We start from the raw sequence: 19561 nt of genomic DNA, 5'->3' as shown, positions 1-19561 counted from the left end.
AATAAGTAAGAGAAAAAAAAGTTTCCAGTGCTTAAAGCAGTGTGAGTCAAGGTCTCTATTAAAAGGAGGTTTTCAAGGACCCCCTGGGCAGGCAGAATGACACTTCAGGGAGTTAAAACACTTGTGAGGTCAAGTTTTAACATGCACAAATTACACATACTCTTCAGTTAAATTGTCTGAGAAAAAGGCTCATTGATAAATTCAAATTTTATGTATAAATATTTTGGGAAGCACATAAAGGGGTCTTCAAATGAAGAAAAATTGAATATATTATTTATTTTTTAGGGCATTTAAAAGGGACAAAAATTTTGTTGCTTGATGTTTGAAATCCTTACATTTTGTGCTTGAAATATCAACTACTAAAAATAGTGGTGCAGTTGGTTACGCCTCCAACTCTTGGTTTCAGCTCAGGTTGTGATCTCAGGGTCATGGGATTGAGCCCCGCATCAACCCCCATGCTTAGCGCAGAGCCTGCTTAAGACTCTCTCTCCCTCTCCACAATGCTCTCTAAAATAAATAAATATTTTTTAAAAATACATTTTTTAAAGGACATGAGAAACTTTTAAGCTGCCTGCAACTACTTCTCTCAGATAATCCATTATAGGTATGAGCCTTTAATCATTACAGTAAGTGAAAAACTAAATGGGATAGAACTGTGATACTTTATTTTTCTTTTGAACATTGGTTTTTGAAGTACCAAAGGTGTCTTGATGTGCTCTGTAAGAATCCTGACCAGCTGAACACAACTTGCAGATCTCATGAAGAACACACCGAGAATTGGCCCAATTATCATCCTTTTAATGTTCCCATTAATGTGCTATATATGTGAACACCATGATACTTTAAATTTTTTCTTTTAGATCAGGAAATATTTCATACAGTAAGAAAACAGAATGCTCATGCCCACTGTCATGCAGACATCCTGTTACATTTGTTTCATACCCCTTCCCTGGCTTCCTGCTCCCACTTCTCCTCCTGTATGCACAATTCTATTATAGTCACATCCAGATCTCACCTGCAAATCTCCACGTCATCCTGTCTCAATATTTAACCCTTTCAGTGGTTATGGCCAATGCTCCTAAGGAGATCATGAGCTGAGCAACAAGTACTAAGAGTATCATTTTATTGCTGGAGGAGAACTAAGTTAACTTTATAGTAAAGACACTAGGGTCCAAAAAAAGTAAGTGATTTGCCTTCTCAAGGTTACACAAAGTCTGAAATCCACAAATCTCGATTCATTGTCCAGCAAAATGGAATAGTAGAAACAGCATAGGCAAACTTAGCCGAGTTCAACTTCTGACTTTGCCATTCGTGAAATGACTTGTTCATAGGGAAAAACCCACACATTTATCTGAGCTTCTGCTTTTGTTGGCAACATGGAAATTATACCAGCTCCTCTTCAGAGCCGGTACAAGAACGGAAAGTAACACAAGTAGGACTGTGCCTGGCACAGAATAGGGATTCAATAGTGATTTTTAAATTCCACTTTTTAATGAGCACCTGTTATGTGTCAGGTATCATTCCTGACACTGAGGACATAGCCATGAACATGACAATGTCCCTGCCACCGTGCTGGTTAAGAAATCACCAGTAGGGGCGCCTGGGTGGCGCAGTGGTTGGGCGGCTGCCTTCGGCTCAGGGCGTGATCCCGGCGTTATGGGATCGAGCCCCACATCAGGCTCCTCCACTGAGAGCCTGCTTCTTCCTCTCCCACTCCCCCTACTTGTGTTCCCTCTCTCGCTGGCTGTCTCTCTCTGTCAAATAAATAAATAAAATCTTAAAAAAAAAAAAAGAAATCACCAGTAAAATTATTAGCCAACTGTATGTGCATCCATTTGCAAGTTTTTGATCCCTATGTCTGTGTTCTTTTTTGTTTGGGTTTTCTTGACACATACTGATTTTTCCATTCCCCAAACCAACTCCAGAGCCAGGGCTGGCCAGGGACCGCCCAAAGTCTGGTTATGGAGCCCCTTGTCAGGTGAAAATGGGAGACAGGATATATTCTGAAGAGATCCAGAGAGACAGGTCCCTGTCCTCAAGGAATTCTTGGTCTATTAATAATATTGAGACCATTTGTGGGGCACTTACTATCTAAGGTATGGTTTTTATTTTTTAAAAAGACTGTATTTATTTGAGAGAGAGAGCGTGAGTGCCCACAAGCAGGGGGTAGGGGTAGAGGGGAGAGGAAGAAACAGACTCCCCAATGAGCAGGGAGCCTGATGCGTTGTGGGGCTTGATCCTAGGACCCTGAGATCATGACCTGAGCTGAAGGCAGACATTGAACCAACTGAGCCACCCAGGCACCCCTGTTTTTGTTTTTTTAAAGTAATCTCTAAGCCCAAGGTGGGGCTCAAACTCACAGCCCCGAGGTGAAGAGTTGCATGCTCTACTGACCAAGCCCGCCAGGTGCCCCTGCCAGACCTTTCAATAGTCTTAGTAACTGGGGCACCTGGGTGGCATAGCGGTTAAGCGTCTGCCTTCGGCTCGGCGTGATCCTGGCGTTATGGGATCGAGCCCCGCATCAGGCTCCTCCGCTATGAGCCTGCTTCTTCCTCTCCCACTCCCCCTGCTTGCGTTCCCTCTCTCGCTGGCTGTCTCTATCTCTGTCAAATAAATAAATAAATAAATAAAATCTTTAAAAAAAAATAGTCTTAGTAACTGCTGAAATGAAGACGTCTTTTTTTTTTTTTTTTTAGATTTATTTGTCAGAGAGAGAGAGGGAGAGAGCACGAATAGGGGGAGCAGCAGGCAGAGGGAGAAGCAGGCTCCCCGCTGAGCAAGAAGCCCAATGTAGGACTCAATTCCAGGAGCCCGGGATCACGACCTGAGCCAAAGGCAGACGCTTAACTGACTGAGCCACCCAGGTGTCCCTGAAATGAAGCCTTCTAAAGGAAAATCTGATTGGACAGCTTAAACTGAAATTCATCAAGGCAGAAGACTAGATTTTGTCAAGTACTCTTGCTCTAGGATTGAAGGATTCTAATGCCGAAAGTAACAAAGTGTGTTGTTGTTGTTTTTAATAAGAATTGAGGTCTAAGCTTCCTATACCCTCAGTTCTCATACATCAAATAAAATTTTGAAGCTCCTCCTATTATTATAGAATCAAAAGGCAAAAGACCAAATACCTTGGGCAGTATTTCTCAATCACCCGACTGACCCATGAAAAAGAGGCTACTGGTTTCTTACGAAATGACAATTATTTTTAAACACAAGGCTGGGTCACTACACCTCTCAACACCTTTGATGAACTAACTTCTCTTTAGCTATAGGGTGAAACTCAGCATGGCATTCTAGATTTCTTACAACCTGCCCCCCCACCATTGTTTTTAACTTTGTTGCTGATTTCACATTGTTCTAGGCAGCCTGCCAGTCACTCACAGCTCACACCCGTGGCTGGAACCACTCACCTCAGGCTTTCTCACCTCTACAGCTTTAATACTGTTTCTTCAACTTGCAACACCCTCCTCACTCACCACCAGTCATCCCAAACACATCCTCTGCCAGCCCAGATACCGCTGCCTCCTCCACTGAGCCCTTCCCGACTGCCCTGTCAGAGTGCTTCCTCCTCTCCACTCCCACACATGGCCTCTGACTCTGTTACAACATGGATTTCATTCTACCAAGTTCCTTTTCTCTTGATTTAGCACATCTCCAACAGCCCAGTCCTGCACACAGTGGCTCTCAAACGCTGCTGGGTGAGTGCAGGGCTGAGCTGAACAGCCTGTACCAACTACTGCGGTCACACCTCCACACATCCCCTGGCAGCAGGACAGCCTTTGGACCACCAAACCTGGAAACCCAGGCTTCCAGAAGCCTAGTAGGTGGTCCACACTGGGTCTAGAGCCCCTTCTAGGACAATCCTAGAACATAAAATGGTCTATTATAATCTGGTATTGGAAACATTATCAACTCTTTTCATTTCTCCACAATGGACCTATCATTTTCTTTTTAAAAAGTTTTGGTATCTTTAATTAAAAAATAGACAAATATATTTATATTTGAGAAATTCTTATTTTACAGGAGTCAAGCATGAAAGCCCCCACACCCTGGAGTGACTATCTGGGGACAGTTCAATGTGCAGTTTCATTTCTAGAGACTTACATACATATATTTATACAAACGAGAATATTTTCGCATGAACAGGAGACAGTATACTATTCCACAACTGGCATTTTATTTTATTTTTATCATTTAACATACTAATTTACACATGAGGCTGAACATTTTCTTCTGAATGCTTATTGGCCATTCATTTCTTTTTTGGTGAACTACTTCTTCATAATCTTTGCTTACTTTTCTACTGAGCTGTTTTCTTCTTGGTTCCCAGTAACGTATATTCACACATTGTAAACACTCATCTTTTGTTATCTATGTCGCACAGACCTATTTTCCAACACGTTCATTTACCATTTCCTAACAATATAGTTTTGGGCAAGCCACTGAACCCAGGGTTGTTTCCTTACCTAGACAATGGAGACACTACCTGTGTGAGACTGTGGGGAGAAGTGAGAACTTCATGCCAAGTACTAAGCATTATGCCTGGCATTCAAGAAGTACTCAATAAATGTTAGCCACTCTTCACTACCTAGACTTGAGGTCAAAGCTGGCTAGGTTTAGCTTTGCCCACAGAGTTTAAAAGTAGTACACTTGAATCATTTAGGTGAGACATACATTTTCTGGTGGAAATACCCTTACCTGTCTCCCCAGTCTGTTTCCACAATAGCTTCTCAGATCTGTTACCAGCCTTCCACTCTCCCAAGTTCTTAATGAATGAAAATAAAGCAGGCTTTGAGATTATTATACATTATATAATTATTATAATCAGGCCTGCTCTTTGTACCCATTATGCACTACACAACACTTGGATATATTGTTCACGGTGCAGCCTACTATGGGGTTGGGCAATGTACAACCTGCACATCTGTACATGGCAGCCTGGGCCACATTTCAAGAAATTTAAGGCATTCTCACTGCAATTTAAAAAGCTTTCACAGAGGCTCTCTTTATTTTCACAACACCCACTAGGTAGGATCAAGGTGGGGATGATATCTCTAAGTACAGATGGGGTAGGAGGCAGAGCTAGTAAGCCAGAAGTGTGGGCCCAAATATCTCGGCATTCAAATTGTGGCTATGAAGAACCAAGTTATCAGGTCCCTGTTTTGTATCCTGCCAAAGAAAGGCAAGATGAGAGCTTCTGGATTTCCAGAGGCTTCCCAGAGATCATCAAGGAGAAACCATATTAAAAATTACTACCCCTAGGCTGGCTCAGTCAGTAGAGCAGGTGCTCTTTTGATCTCAGGGTCTTGAGTTCGAGCCCCACACTGGGCAAAGACATTACTTTAAAAAGAAATTACTACCCCTATAACAAAACCATAGATGGGATTTGGCTACATAATAACCCCTTACAGACATATAAAACTTCAAATGTCAAATGTTTTACTAAGTGTATTTATGTACCCATCATAACGTTTGTTTAATTAACAAAGCCTTATAAGGATGGACAGGGACTAGGGAATATAATCAATGGTATTATAACAGCATTGTATGGTGACAGTTGGTAGCTACACTTGTGAGCACAGCCTAATGTATATACTTGTCAAATCACTATATTGTGTACCTAAAACTAATGTAACACTGTGGGTCAACTATATTTCAATAATAAAAAAAAAGAATGGACAGGGATTATTATACCCATTGGGGGTCATCAGATGAATCTGAGGTGGGGGGATACCTCTAAAAAACTCCCTCCAAAGAACTAAAAGGCAGTCTAACCTACCAGTTGAAAGGAATTGTAGCAAAGTGACAATCTGAAATGATGGGTATAAAATCCTGGGAGACAGTGACGGTCACCCAACTATCAGTTATGGTTTCAAGACACTGACTGCGTGCATGTGTGCGTGTGCACACACAAACGCACAGTTTCTAATGTATACGCTAATGGAAGGTTTTTAGACTGACAAACTTGTCATGGAAACTGAATAAATATGCAAAAATAAAGAGCAAAATAAACCCGAGTCCAACCACCTCGTTAATAGCTGAGGTCTTTATTTCAATTTGTATGTACAGTAAAAGTGCTGCTGAGAATATGCAGCAACCAGACAAAACATAAATGTAATTCTCTCTCAACAATTAGCAGCTTAAGATCTATCAACTACAGTGTTAACGTTCACGCGTTCACAAGTGTCATTTCTGTACTTTTCAATTCGTGCAAGTGAGTTTTTATTCTGACACACTTTGATAAAACACACTTACAGTCTAGTAGTCAGTCCTACTGAGGGTATCACCTAGCATACACAACACACAGACAGAAATGTTAACTCTTAGAGCCACATTCAAAATCCCCAGTTTCATTTGGGGGTGGGAACCATAATTTTGCCTGTGTCAATTTGTTGATTATAATATTTGGTTTTGTTTTGGAAGCATATTTCCCAAAGCTGAAAGGTAGCTCCTCACTGGAACTTACTTGGAATTCAGCATTTCATCTGACTGTACCTCAAAGGAATATGAAGTCAGAAACAAAACCAAATGCAGTGAAAAACCACATAAAAATATGCTCATTATTAGGGCATGGCTAGCAAGGAAGGCTTGATCCCAGTGTTTTCCTTGGTATCAGATTTTTACCTCAGTTGGGTGGCAGGGGTACAGGGGAGAAAGAAGACCCCAGTCAAGGAAGTGTAAAATTTAACCTACTTTTGCTTCTTAAGGAGCCAGTGGAGTAGAAAGCCTTCCTTGCTAGGATGCACGGAGTATATACCAAGGAATTGAAATTGGAGCAGACAGAAGTGCCCTTCAATTGAATCATAAAAAAGGTAAAATGTTAGTTATTCTACAACCTGAACAGAGTCACCCAGGCTACCACAGCCAGCCTCAAGCACCAGCACTAACAAGTAATCCAGGAATGCTTCATTTCAAAGGGAATGCACGTAGTCTTTAAAAGAGAAGAAGCATTAAAGCAAGGGGAAATTTCCACTCACAGAACAATTGTTAAACAACCATTAGAGTGAGGTTATAGAAGAGCTTTGAATAGACCAGAATCCAGGAACAGCCACAATGCAAAGAAACACAAAGGCAACAGGTGTGGGCAGCGGGAAGTGGGGGAAGGCATGAAAACAGACTCATGGTTACAAATAGCATTAAATGCAGACAACTGTTGGGCCTGGTGAAGAATCAAGGGACGAGACAGCTAGAAAGCCATTACTGTGACTGACCTAGCCTGAAGCTCCTTCCTAAGACAGTTTGAGAGAGGATGGTAGACAGTTAGCACGGGCCTGTTTGGCTGGGAGCTCAGGGGGCTGTCCAGAGGCGAAAACCTTCCTTTGATAGAAATTGTCCCATGGCAAATGGGAACAATTTCAATCCATTTATCACAGTGACTTCTAGTGCCCACAAAACTTAGTAGCCTCTACACAGTTTAGGGGACTCAAAGGTTCTTCGAAAAACTGGAGGATGGTGGCTTAGAGCCTCTTTTTGATGACTTTGTGGGGCTCTCTTCCCTACTCTGAGTGATCAAGCTAGAGCGGAAGGTTAGGAGAAACTATGCTAGTTTGACAAGGTCATGGTGTCCTTTGGCACTCCTGCCTAAAGTCACTGCAATATTTTTAGGCAAAGTAAACATTTAAAATACATAGGCATGGGAACAATTTGGTTTTGGCCTGAACATGAATTGGTTCCAATTATTTTTTAATAGAAAAATCATCCTTGTGGTCCCTGCTCTGGGTACTAATTTTGAGAGGTCAACAGAGCTAACAGGTTGTACTACAATCATCTGGGGATGGAGTGAAGATTGGGGTACCTGAGTTAAAATATCAAAATGATTATGGAAACAACATGCTGACTCTGAGAAGGCCAGCCTGCCAAAGCCACAGGAAGCTGGAGCTGTCATGTAAACCATCCTCTCAGACAGAGAAGGCAATGCTAATCTAGTTCCAAAAGAATTTCCTGGTATGGGAAGAATAGGCAAAGCATGCTCTGCTACTCTTTTCAGGACATATTATGTGCCCCTTGCTCATCACTTGGTTGCACAGAACTGAGGCCAAGAGGGAACAGCATTTGTGATTCAATACTATGAATATGAAAAGATTAACCAAGCTTTCTGGACATGCTCTAAAAGCCCAGTTCCATCCTGGTGGAACTGGTCATAGCATGGGGAAGAAGGCTCAGTTGTTTTTTTTCTAAACTGTCTATAAAAGTCCACTGCCCATGGTTATGTTAGTCAGTCTGGATGAATAGGAATTGGACAACATTTTACACCCCAAACTTGGGTCCTTCTAACCTGACAGATCCTTTTCTGTTCTTTAGGGAGAATCACCTTCAGCTGATTCTCTCAGGCAGACAGAATAAAGCTTTGAAATTAAGGATGCTGGGGCCAAAATGCAGACAGAAGATTCCACATCACTTTGGTTTCAGTAATCAGGGGGTGTTAAAAATAAATTAAGGAAACACAAGGAATTATGTATGACTCTCATAATATAGTCTCAATTTTTCCTAAAGACAACCCCAGCCCAAAGTCACTGGGTGAACATTTTCTTGGGGCAAAAAGATCTCTATCCTATCATGCTGGTTTGTGGAAACAGCCTCCTCCTCTCCCTGCACACCCCTTTCCTCTCAACCAAGCCAAGCCCAGGAAGTGGTGGGGTGGGGGTGGCAGGACACCAAAAAGCAGCAGCAGCCAGAAGAGGAAGTCTAAGCTGCATCTCAAAACAAGGGCATCAGAGGGAAGCATTTATAGCAAGTCTTCCTTTACTCAAACTGTTTCAAGACAAGAGGGAGCAGCACACTTAAATATCCACACATTTCTTCATTTAAAAACATCACTTCTTTATTTCAAAGGAAAAATAAAAGACCCTCCCAACCCTTTCCAAAAAAACCCAATAATAATAATAATAATAACAATAATAAAAAATCCTATTAGAAACCATAAGGAAGCACTGAGAGTTTGAGTATTACATTCTTCAAGTATGCTGTTCGGATTTTTTGTTTTTTTAAGTTGGTGACTATACACATATTTAAAAAAACCTTAAAAGTGCGGCCAAGGGATTTTGCTTAAAATTAAGTATTTAGAGGGCTACTTCAAAATACTGTGGTAGGGCTTTGCAGTGATCCTTTGGGGCATGATGCTCTCACTTTTGTATCCTAGCAAAGGTTAAGGGACCAGGTTCAAAAGTGATCATACTTCCAGGGTTAGCATGAGTGGCCAACTTGGGTGAGAAAGCCAGGGAGAGATCCATGTGTTCTTCCACGGACAAGGACAATCCACCCTGAATCCAAAAATTCAGACATGGAATGTGGTAGGATTTCACAGTAAAGTTAGTCTGGGAGGGGGAGAGGTGGTGAGCCCATACGAGGCAGGGTGTTAGGTTTAACTGGTTTCCCTAATCAGGTTTTTGCATCTTTTTAGTGGGTTTTAGTGCAGTCCTTCAAGCCACAATTTAGAATGCCCTTCAGTGTGCTCCAGATTGTTGGTTCATATTAAAGGACTGTTTTAAGATTTGCATCCCAAGGAAAATCATGCTACATAAAAATGATCCAAGATTTTTGCCCAAAAAACTTCTTGGATAAAATCTAAAAAATACTATTGCAATTGCGTCTCTTGAAGAAAAAAACATTATTCTAAATGTAAACAGATTCACTCAACTCTTTTGTTGTTGTAGAAAACTTCAGAGTAGGTAAGTTGCTGTCTAATTCTTCGCTGCATGCACTCGCCAGAGGGTAGGGGAGCACTGCCTTCTTGTGCCAGCATCATCTGGGGGAGGAAAAGAACCGTTCCACATAGCTGAAGAGGGCATCCCAGTGCTTCCAGAGAAAGGCAATGAAAACCACAAGGAATAAAGTGCTGAACGTCCTGTTGCGAGTCTTCATGAGAGGAACCACGCAGTTGGCTACCGTGGAGACAAAGACCAAAAGGACCGCCATGACAGCCAGAAGGATGTTGATGAGTTTGCCTAGAAGGTTCCGGGCAGTGGCATTCTCCAGCCCTTCCAGCTGAACCACCTGCTGCTGCTGCTGCTGCAGCTCCATCTTGGAGATGCGGGTCTGGCACGCCTCCAGGGCCTCCTGTGGGCCAGAAGAGGGAATAGTTAAGCCTTCTGTTCACACTACTCTGAATAGCTGACGTGCACTTTGGGCAAGCGAGATGCATCTTGAGCTAGGCCAATGATTTTAAATATGCTAGAGTCTTGAATATGAGAGGCCAAATGTGTAAGTCATTATTCAAGCAATTACTATTCACCTAAACTGCCCTCCACTGCATTCTTCACGGGATGGCTCACAGGAAGTAGTAGCCACACTTAGATTTGGTCTTGAACATTTTAATAACAAGACTTCCAGTATATTTTTCTTCCATTTAAAAATTACTAATTTAAGTTGCACAGGACAAACATACTTGGTCATTTCAGATAGGATACATAGTCTCTCTTGATATTTTCCTTAAATCCAGGTCTTGGTCTTGAAGTAACACTGTCAGTTTGACATGTGTTCATTCTTTCACCTATGTTTAAATGCATACATATTTAAGCCTAGGGAAATGTATGGAATTATTTTTTGACTCTCTATCTTAATATAAATAGTATCATACTATAGGAACTAATTCATTAACTCATTTTTTTTTTCACTCAACAGTGGGTCCTGCCGATCCTTTCCATGTCAATGTGTACAGATTTACCTCATTCTTTTTAATTGCTATGTAGCGTTTTGTAGTATGGATAGATATGTCACAGTTTATTCAGCCAGTTCCCTGTTGGAGAGATTTAGGTTATTTACAACTTTTCCACCATAACACTGACGAGGTGAACATCCTCTGGACATCCTTGTATGCACTATCCGTTGTTTTCCAAGTCAAATAAATCACAGACATCAGTGTGTAGGGCTCTCTGATCTGTCTTCATAAGAAGAGTACACACCCCCCACCACCCCTTTTAAGGTTGATCTTTGTAAAGAGGACACTATGCCCAAACACTAGACCAAACATAAATGATATGCTCCCTTCAAGCCATGAGTTTATATTAAATTTACCCTCAACCTTCAGAGGACAGAACCTATCTCCTTAGCTATGGTTAGGCATCCTCCAAAGTTCAGTAGTGGTGGGAGCCCTGCGTTTTCTGGTCTTGGTTTCAATGCATCCTGGTTTCCTGTGATTTGAGATGAAGGCTAGGCAACTTCAGACTGAAGCAAGCTAACGAATGGGCAGTGAATACTACCCCAGCCCGGAATGATCATGGGAAAAAAACTAAAACATAAACAGAATACCAGAGTCGGGAGAAGATGGCAGCTGGACAAATGATCCAGACATTCCCTTGATTCTTTTAGGCTATGATACAAGATTCCTGGACCACGTCCCTTCCCTAAGACTAGCTTATTTCAAGATGCTTTCATGTGAAACCAGCAACTGTTCCCTTAGAAATACCTCCCAACTGGAATAAGAAAACGTTACATATTCTATTTCCTCATAGCATAAACTAAAGGGCCTTAAACATAACTGCCCATTCTCACAAATGGCCTGGCAATGTGCCTGTAAAAGGTTTGGGTTTGGCACCTAGGACAAATACCTCCTTTGCTATAGAAGAAGACAGACAAGATGGCCCTGAGTCTTGTCAGAGAAGCTCCTGAAGCAGTAACCAACAGATATAATAACGCATGTGGTCTTCTATACACCAAGACCTGTGATCCTCAGAACATTTCCTATGAACCCAAGCAAGCATATCACCCCTACATGGTACAGACTTTCAAGAAATGTACCTCATTTGAAGAGTAGGTATATTACTTACAATTGGTATAACCTTCTCTTGATACTCTTACCTTCCCCATCTTCTTTCCTAAACTTTTCAGTATTATGGTAAAATACACCTAACATTAAATTTTAACCTTCTTAAAGGGTACAATTCAGTGGCATTTAGTAAACTCATAATGTTGTACAACCATCATTACCATCAAATTCTAGAACACTTTCATCACCCCAAAAAGAAATCCCCTATCCCTTACCTATTACTCCCTATTTCCCCTCCCTGAAGCCCCTGGCAACTGCTGATCTACTTTCTGTCTCCATAGACTTGCCTGTTCTGGACATTTCATGTAAATGGAATCACATAATATGTGGCCTTTTGTGACTGGCTTTTTTTTTTTTCACTGAGCATAATGTTTTCCAGATTCATCCATGTAATAGCATGTATCAGTATTTTATTCCCTTTTCTTCTTCTCCTTTTTTATTGTGGTAAAAGACACATAATGTAAAACCTACCACCTTAATTAACCATTTTTAAGTGTACAGCTCAGTGGTATTAAATCCATTCATAATGTTCTGTAGCCATCACCACCATCCAACTCCATAGCTCTTTTCATCTTGTGAAACTGAAACTCTGTAGTCATTAAACAAGAACCCCTCATTCCCTTCAACCCCCAGCCCCTGCCAACCACCATTCTACTTTCTGTTAGTCTTTTGCTTTTACAAACCCGATCCTTCATGCTAACCTGGATGTCCCGGGCCCGTTCATAGGACTGATATGCAATTTTCTCTTCCATGCTGGCCAATTCCTGCTTCAAGTTTAAGATTTCATTCTGATGGAGTTCCGTTAGGTCATTTAGTTGTTCTTCTAATCGTTCACATCTAAGAAGGGGGGGGAAGTTAGAATTTTATGCATTCTATATTTTTCCTGGTATTATTCACATCTAATCCCCAAAACCCATTCTGCAAAGGAAGAAAACAAAAGCACAACGAAATTAAGTCGGTGGCCTGGGATAACAGGGCATGCTAGTGGGGACAGCTCTTAGTCCCTGGAATGGACAGCTCGTCACAAGGCCATATCATAGCAGCAACACGGTTTTTCCACAACCTTCTCAACACAGTATTTGCAGCAATGCCAGCAGCCCTGGTTAGCTTGGAGCATACTCATAATAAATAAGGCAGTTCTTACTCTGTTCTGAGCAGCAAAGGGGAGAGGCAACAACTAGAATATAATTAAGCAGGTCTCATCACAAGATAAACAGCACATATATGGAAACTGACCTTCTAGCAGTAGCTTATCCTGATACTGGACAGGTCACTCACCTGGATGTTCATGGTTCAGAGCCCATCATCCCTACGGCCAAGCACAGAGTCTAGGACATCTCAGTCAACAAATATTTACTGAGAGCCTGCTGTGTACCAGGTATGTTCAAAGTACTGGGAATACTGTGTGGTAAACAACACAGAATGCCTGCCCTCAGTAGTTTACATACTAAGGTGTATGTGTGTTGGAGGGGAGGAGCAGAAGAACCAAGACAATTGCAGGTATGGGTAAGTAAAACGAAGAAGATCAACAGGGGTATATATATGACAGAGTGCCTGGTGGCTGGTTAAGCTGGAATAGTCAGAGAAGAACTCTTCCCTGTTCAGTGCTCTCCAACAATGACAGATGAAACCTGAATGATGATATGAATGAACCTATGAAGATATGGGGGGAGGAGTATCTTAAAGCAGAAGGAATAGCAAATATAAAGTTCTCAAGATGAGAACTAGCTTGGCAGGTTTGAGGGACACAAGGTAGGCCAGTATGGCTATAGCTGAGAAAAAAACAGGAAGACTAGAGGGAAGAACTAAAGTTCCTTGGGAGAAAGTCATTTAATTCATCTGATATCTCTAGCACTTAGGGCTACCTATGAGAAGGTTATCTACATAAAGGCAGAACCTGGCTGGGCACCTAAGGACCAGTAGGACTGAAACAGGTTTAAAGGACAAGATCAGAGATGTTAGGTAGAAAAAGAACATGGGTAAAGGACAGGACGTAGAAATGCACAGGATAACTGGAATGATGGATCTATGTTGGAGAGAAAAGGGAAATCTGGCCTTAAAAAAGGGTAGGTATGGGAGGTGGGATTCTGGAAGAGATAATAAATGGGCCCAAAGCAGATTGCTGATGGAGGGAGGGTGACATGATGAACACAGCATTTTAGGAATATGGGTTATGTAGAGGAGAAGAGGATAGACTGGGCTAGGTTGTGTGTGGGAATTCCAGGAACCAAACAAAGAGCAAAGTAGGTAGGATAGTTGAAAACTATACATTAAAATAGACTGGAAAAGGAACAATAAACACATCTCTAGCTTGTGGTAAATAAAATGTAAGCCTGTCAGACAGAGAGCTCAGCCCAACAGGAGAATATACTACTACTGAACACTAGTGGGGCAAACACACATCCAACGCTAGCACAGAAGCCTCAGGGGACTTTGTATTAAAAAAATAAAAATGACATTTAAAACTACCCTACCTTCCCTTGTTTTTAACCCCATATATAGTACACAAACTTTTAAGGAATACGCAGAAGTTTTCTGTTTAGGGTAATTCTTATACTGCAACATCACTGATATTCTCCCTTCCAATAATTATATAATAAATAATTATGTCTTAAACTCCATTCTCTCTCTTTGAAACAAGGATTTTTATTTAAAAGGCACAGTCTGACCCTTTTCACTCTATTACTGAATCCTACTGAGTTCTCCTTTATCCTTGATAGGTACCTGTATTGCTTTCTTTCACACTGAAATCCTGTTACTGAAGTGACGGAACAGATCAGAAAGTGTTTCCAACCTTTACCTGTAACTTGGGCCGATATTCTCTGTGACTGTCTTTTCACTTCATCTGTTGCCCAGGGCATGTGCTCAGAAACAGGCATCGCCTCTACTGATTTTCTGTCAAATTTTAAGTCTACCAATTGCCATAAGAATATGTTGATATAATACTGCTTTTTCAGGCTCATCCTATTTTATTTAGCTCACTATCCTGTGGTGTTTTTAATGTTTGATGATTTCATCATTCTCTCTCCTTACCAGAGATGAGACTTCATAAAAGGTGTGTTTCAAAGTATCAGTCCCTTGAGATTTAAGGGAAGGGCTGGGCCTAGCAGCAAATAACCCTTCTAAGCTAAGGACTGATGTTGGGTGGCGGGGAGGGGAGCATGGCAGTGGTGACAATCAGTCTGCTGATGAGAACAGACCCATGTGACATCTTTGGCATGTGTTCCATAATTATATAGTCTTTCAGGAATGTTGGAGAATTTTATTTGATATTAAACATGGCTCACACATACCATTAGAACAGAACAAAAAGTAATAGCAGCTGCTGCCATTTATTTAGTGCCTACTATATATCCAAATTCATTTTTTAAAAGATTTATTTATTTATTTGGTGGGGGGAGAGGCAGAGAGAAACTCAAGCAAGGTCTGTGCTGAGTAAGGAGCTTGATGTGGGCTTGATTCCAGGACCCTGAAATCATGACCTGAGCCAAAACAAAGAGTCAGCTGACTGTGCCACTCAGGCACCCCTATCCAAATTCATTTCTAAAACTCCAGGAAGATAGTAGGTATTATCTTCACGTTACAGATAAGGAAACTGAAGCTCAGAGAGGTAAAGTTACTTGTCTAAGGGCACACAGAAATTAAGTAGGGAGCAAAGATTTGAATCCATGTTTGTTTAACTTTAAACCCAAGTTCTTAACCTCTACACCGTGATGCCACTTTGAAACTACTCAAGAAGCCCAGATGAGTTAAACTCCCTTTTATAAGTAAGAAATCTGAGTCAGGTCTATAGCTGATCCAAATTACATAGCCACACTGGGAGGTGGACCGAGCTACAGTGACACGACTGTTTGGAGCTTGATGTCAAGGTGGAGTCAATGGGAGAAGGAATGTAATAACTCTACATACACAGAATCAAAAAGAGGATAATAACAAGTGTTGGGGAGGATGTGGAGAAATGTGAACTCTCATACAGCTGGTGGGAATGTAAATGGTGCATCAGCTTTGGAAAACAGTTTAGCAGTTCCTCAAAAAGTTAAATATAGAATCACTGTATGACCCAGAAATTCCACTCCAGGTATACACTGAAGAGAAATGAAAACTTATTTCCACACAAAAAGGTGTACACAAACATTCACAACAACATTATTCGTTAAGGGCCAAAAAGTGGAAACAACTAAATATCCATCAACTGATGAATGGATAAATAGAATGTGGTACAACCATACAATGGAATATTATTTGGAAATAAAAAGAAATGAAATAATGACACATGCTACAGTATGGATGAGCCCTGACAACATTATTCTAAATGAAAGATGCCAGTCAGAAAGGACCACAAACTGCATGATGCCATGTATATGAAATGTCCAAAATAGGCAAATCTATAGACACAAAGATTAATGGCTGCCAGGGTCTGGGTGGAAAGGGAAGATTGGAAGGTGATGAAGATGTCCTAAAACTGATTATGGTGATGGCTGCATATATCTGTGAATACACTAAAAAATCACTGATTTGTATATTTTGTTGTTGTTGTTAAGACTCTGAGAGAGAGAGACAGAGAGAGCATGAGCGGGGGGAGAGGGGCAGAGGGAGAGAGAGAAGCAGACTCCCCACTTAGCATGAAGCCCCACAAGGGGCTGGATCCCAGAATCCTGGGATCATGACCCAAGTCGAAGGCAGACACCCAACCAACTGAGCCACCCAGGCGCCCCTGATTTGTATACTTTGAATGGGTGAATTCTATGGTATATGAATTATATCTCAATGAAGCTGTTAAAAAAGATTATGGATGTCTGCAATTTACTTTGAAATGCATTTAAAAAACGAGAGGAAGGAGGCGCCTGGGTGGCTCAGTTGGTTAAGCGACTGACTTGATTTCGGCTCAGGTCATGGTCTCAGGGTCCCGAGATTGAGCCCAAATTGGGCTCTGCGCTCAGTCAGAGGTCTGCTTGAGATTCTCTCTCTCCCTCTGCCTTTTCCCCCATTCTCTCTCTAATAAATAAATAAATACATTTTCAAAAAAATGAGAGGAAGGATGGATAGATGGAAAGACGTGATAAAACAATATAGTAGAATGTAGAATCTAAAAGGTGGGTGGTATGAGTGCTCACTGTACAACTGTTTTCAACTTTGCAACATATCTGAGGTTTGTTAATAAACATTGGGGGGGGGAATGATTATAGCCAGGAAAACTGGGTCTGCCTCTCATAAGCTATTAGTTAGGTTACCTTGCTTCTCTGAGCAAGTTCCTTCATCTATAAAATGAGGGTAATAATCTTAATCTTTTATACTCATGTGAACACAGAAGCATTGGTAAAAAATGTCATTTTTTCTCCTTTCCATCTTCACAATTTACCAAAACATAATGGCCTTTTGGGGGGGGTGTTATTTATTTGTCAGAGAGAGAGAGAGGAAAAGAGAGCACAAGCAGGGGGAATTGTAGGCAGAGGGAGAAGCAGGCTCCCCACTGAGCAAGGAACCTGACCCAGGACCCTGGGATCATGACCTGAGCAGAAGGCAGACACCCAACAGACTGAGCCATCCAGGCATCCCACATAATGGCCTTTTTGAAAATTTTTCTACTTATTAAGAAGGCATCGCTTGAAAACATGCTCCGTGAAAGGAATTCATGGGCAATCTGAAAACCTTTGTAGCCCCCCAAATATTTCCTGTGGTGACTGATTCATGGCCTTAATCTCATTTTAGGCTCATCATAGTCCACATCACTGTGCTAACTATACAATAAATCCAAATATCTCACACTTGATTTTACGTGTCTCGAAGATTATCACTATCATCTACCTCTCTACCCCTCTAGAGTTGTTAAAATCAGTATGTTGTGAAGAGAAATGCAACACAAAAATTTAAAGTATTGTTTGAAAGATAATAATAGGTTCTCTTAGAAGAAGAACTCTTAAACTCTGGAGGTTAGAAAAGATCTTAGAAATCTAGTTACATCTCTTTCAAATGAGGAATTATTTCTATGACATCCCTGACAAGCAACCTCTCCTTGAATAGCTCCAGAGGCAGCGTTTCATTTTTCTTAAGGCAATGTTTTTCATTATCAGAGAAGTTCTTTTTAAAACTGAACTAAAACCTAGCTACTTGTAATTCTCACCCCACAGTCTTTGGAGCCACAAAAACAAGCTACTCCCTTGTCTTCGTTACCTCTGATACCTGCATTCAGCAACAGGAAGTAGCCCCCCGTGTACTTCTACAGAACAAATCCCTAGTAAAGTCTTAACTGCACTTGCATCTGTCAGTATCATTTTGAACTCAGTCGGCTGACCGTGGTTTCTTTCAGCGTACTATCTCTGCACGTATTTGTAAAGATAAGCCTGTTTTCTATTGTCTTCATCCTGGGTGAAGACACAGAGGCCAAGAGAGGGCAAGGCCAAGCCAGAGCTCGCAGTTGCTGCTAGAGAATATCCCAGCCCCAAGCCTGGGCTAGGGTGACATATACTTTGGTGTGCATTATAAAAGCTTGGGTGAGAAGACCTTCCTGCTCCACCCCTCCCCCAAACTATGGGCAGCAGGAAGTCCATTCTGGGGCATGAAGGTTTAAGTTAGCCTATTTTGTCATTTTGTCTGTGTTTAGGAGTCTCATAGCTACACAACTGTTGAAAAGCAAAACTGCGTTCACATTTGTGTTTTATTTATCCTAAAGTTTCTGTGAATACCCACTGATTGAAAAGGACAAGAATAAAGTGAACAGAAAGTTGCCAAGTGACAAGTGCCAGGCAGATTAGGCTACAAAATACGTTTCTTCCCCCAAAGTTTTAACACTTTTTTTTTTTTTTAAAGATTTTAAGTATAATCTCTATACCCAACGTGGGGCTCAAACTTAACCCTGAGATCAAGAGCCGCATGCTCTACCAACTGAGCCAGCCAGGCGCCCCAACACTCTTTAATATTCCTTTTAAATGTAATCCTTGAACCCCATGTTCTTTTCTAAAATTTTAGATCCAAATTGATGTAAGACGTTTAGATTTTTTAGTATATATAATTTAAAGTCCCTACTTAATTAGAACACGCTTTACTGACTTCCTTCACCCAGTCTGAGTTTTTTCCCCCTTCTTGAAATATATCCTTTAGTATTTCTTTCAGCAACGGTTTCCATGAGTGATAATTTTTGTCTACATATGTCTGAAAGTGTCTTAATTTCACTTTTTCTTGAACAATAAATTAGGTGGACATAGCATTCTAAGGTCACAGTTATTCTTCCCTAGCAGTTTGAAGGTATTACTGCATTGTCTTCTGACAGTATAATCTCTCATTTGTTTGGTCCATTTCACATTGAGTTTCTTTCATCAACTGGATTTCCTTGTGCCATCTGCAACTTTTGTTTGAGAGTATTTTATGGAGTTCCCTCCTGCACGTATCTTTCATGTTCCTTTTTGGGCTTTTTCATGGCTTTGGGTTGTGATAAAATATGTTTTGGATACTTTCACTTACGAATACCTAAGATGATCTATAAATAACACCTTAGGCTGCCCCTCAGATTTTTATCTGTTTGTGAAGAGGGAAATTTTAAAATTATATAACACTATATATAAATATGTAATACTGTATATGAATTATAGAGTACTTGAAAAGTCCTCAGCACTTGTTCCCAACACTCTTGAACCTTATTATAAGCCAATGTTTATCATACAATGGTCACTAACATGCCAAAGTTCTGGGAAGCCATTTTCAGACTGGATTTGGTTCACCTCATATTTTATCTAAAGGCTGTCCATCTTCACTCCTTCCACTCTGCACCTTCTTTGTACTTATGGTTTTATGCAGTTTTTCTTT

General features: G+C 41.0%; 1 protein-coding gene across 10 annotated transcripts in view; it reads right to left on the bottom strand.

Annotated features, from left to right (window-relative positions):
• Positions 1 to 6024: 6024 nt before the first annotated feature.
• Positions 6025 to 19561, bottom strand: part of TMCC1 (transmembrane and coiled-coil domain family 1) — a 232653-nt gene continuing 219116 nt past the window's right edge. For all 10 annotated transcript variants that reach the window (XM_087866755.1, XM_087866751.1, XM_087866752.1 and 7 more), the window contains 2 exons: positions 12463 to 12598; positions 6025 to 10053 (listed from right to left, as the gene is read on the bottom strand). In XM_087866755.1, coding sequence (XP_087722881.1) covers positions 9739 to 10053; positions 12463 to 12598 — 451 coding nt within the window. In that variant the 3' untranslated portion in view covers positions 6025 to 9738. The remainder of the gene's footprint in view (positions 10054 to 12462; positions 12599 to 19561) is intronic.

This window comes from Ursus americanus, chromosome 14 (assembly GCF_024610735.1).
Source record: "Ursus americanus isolate L20-20 chromosome 14, mUrsAme1.1.p, whole genome shotgun sequence".
Classification (NCBI taxonomy): Eukaryota; Metazoa; Chordata; class Mammalia; order Carnivora; family Ursidae; genus Ursus; species Ursus americanus.
The sequence above is the reverse complement of the archived record's forward strand: the minus strand, read 5'-3'. Positions and strand labels throughout refer to the sequence as shown.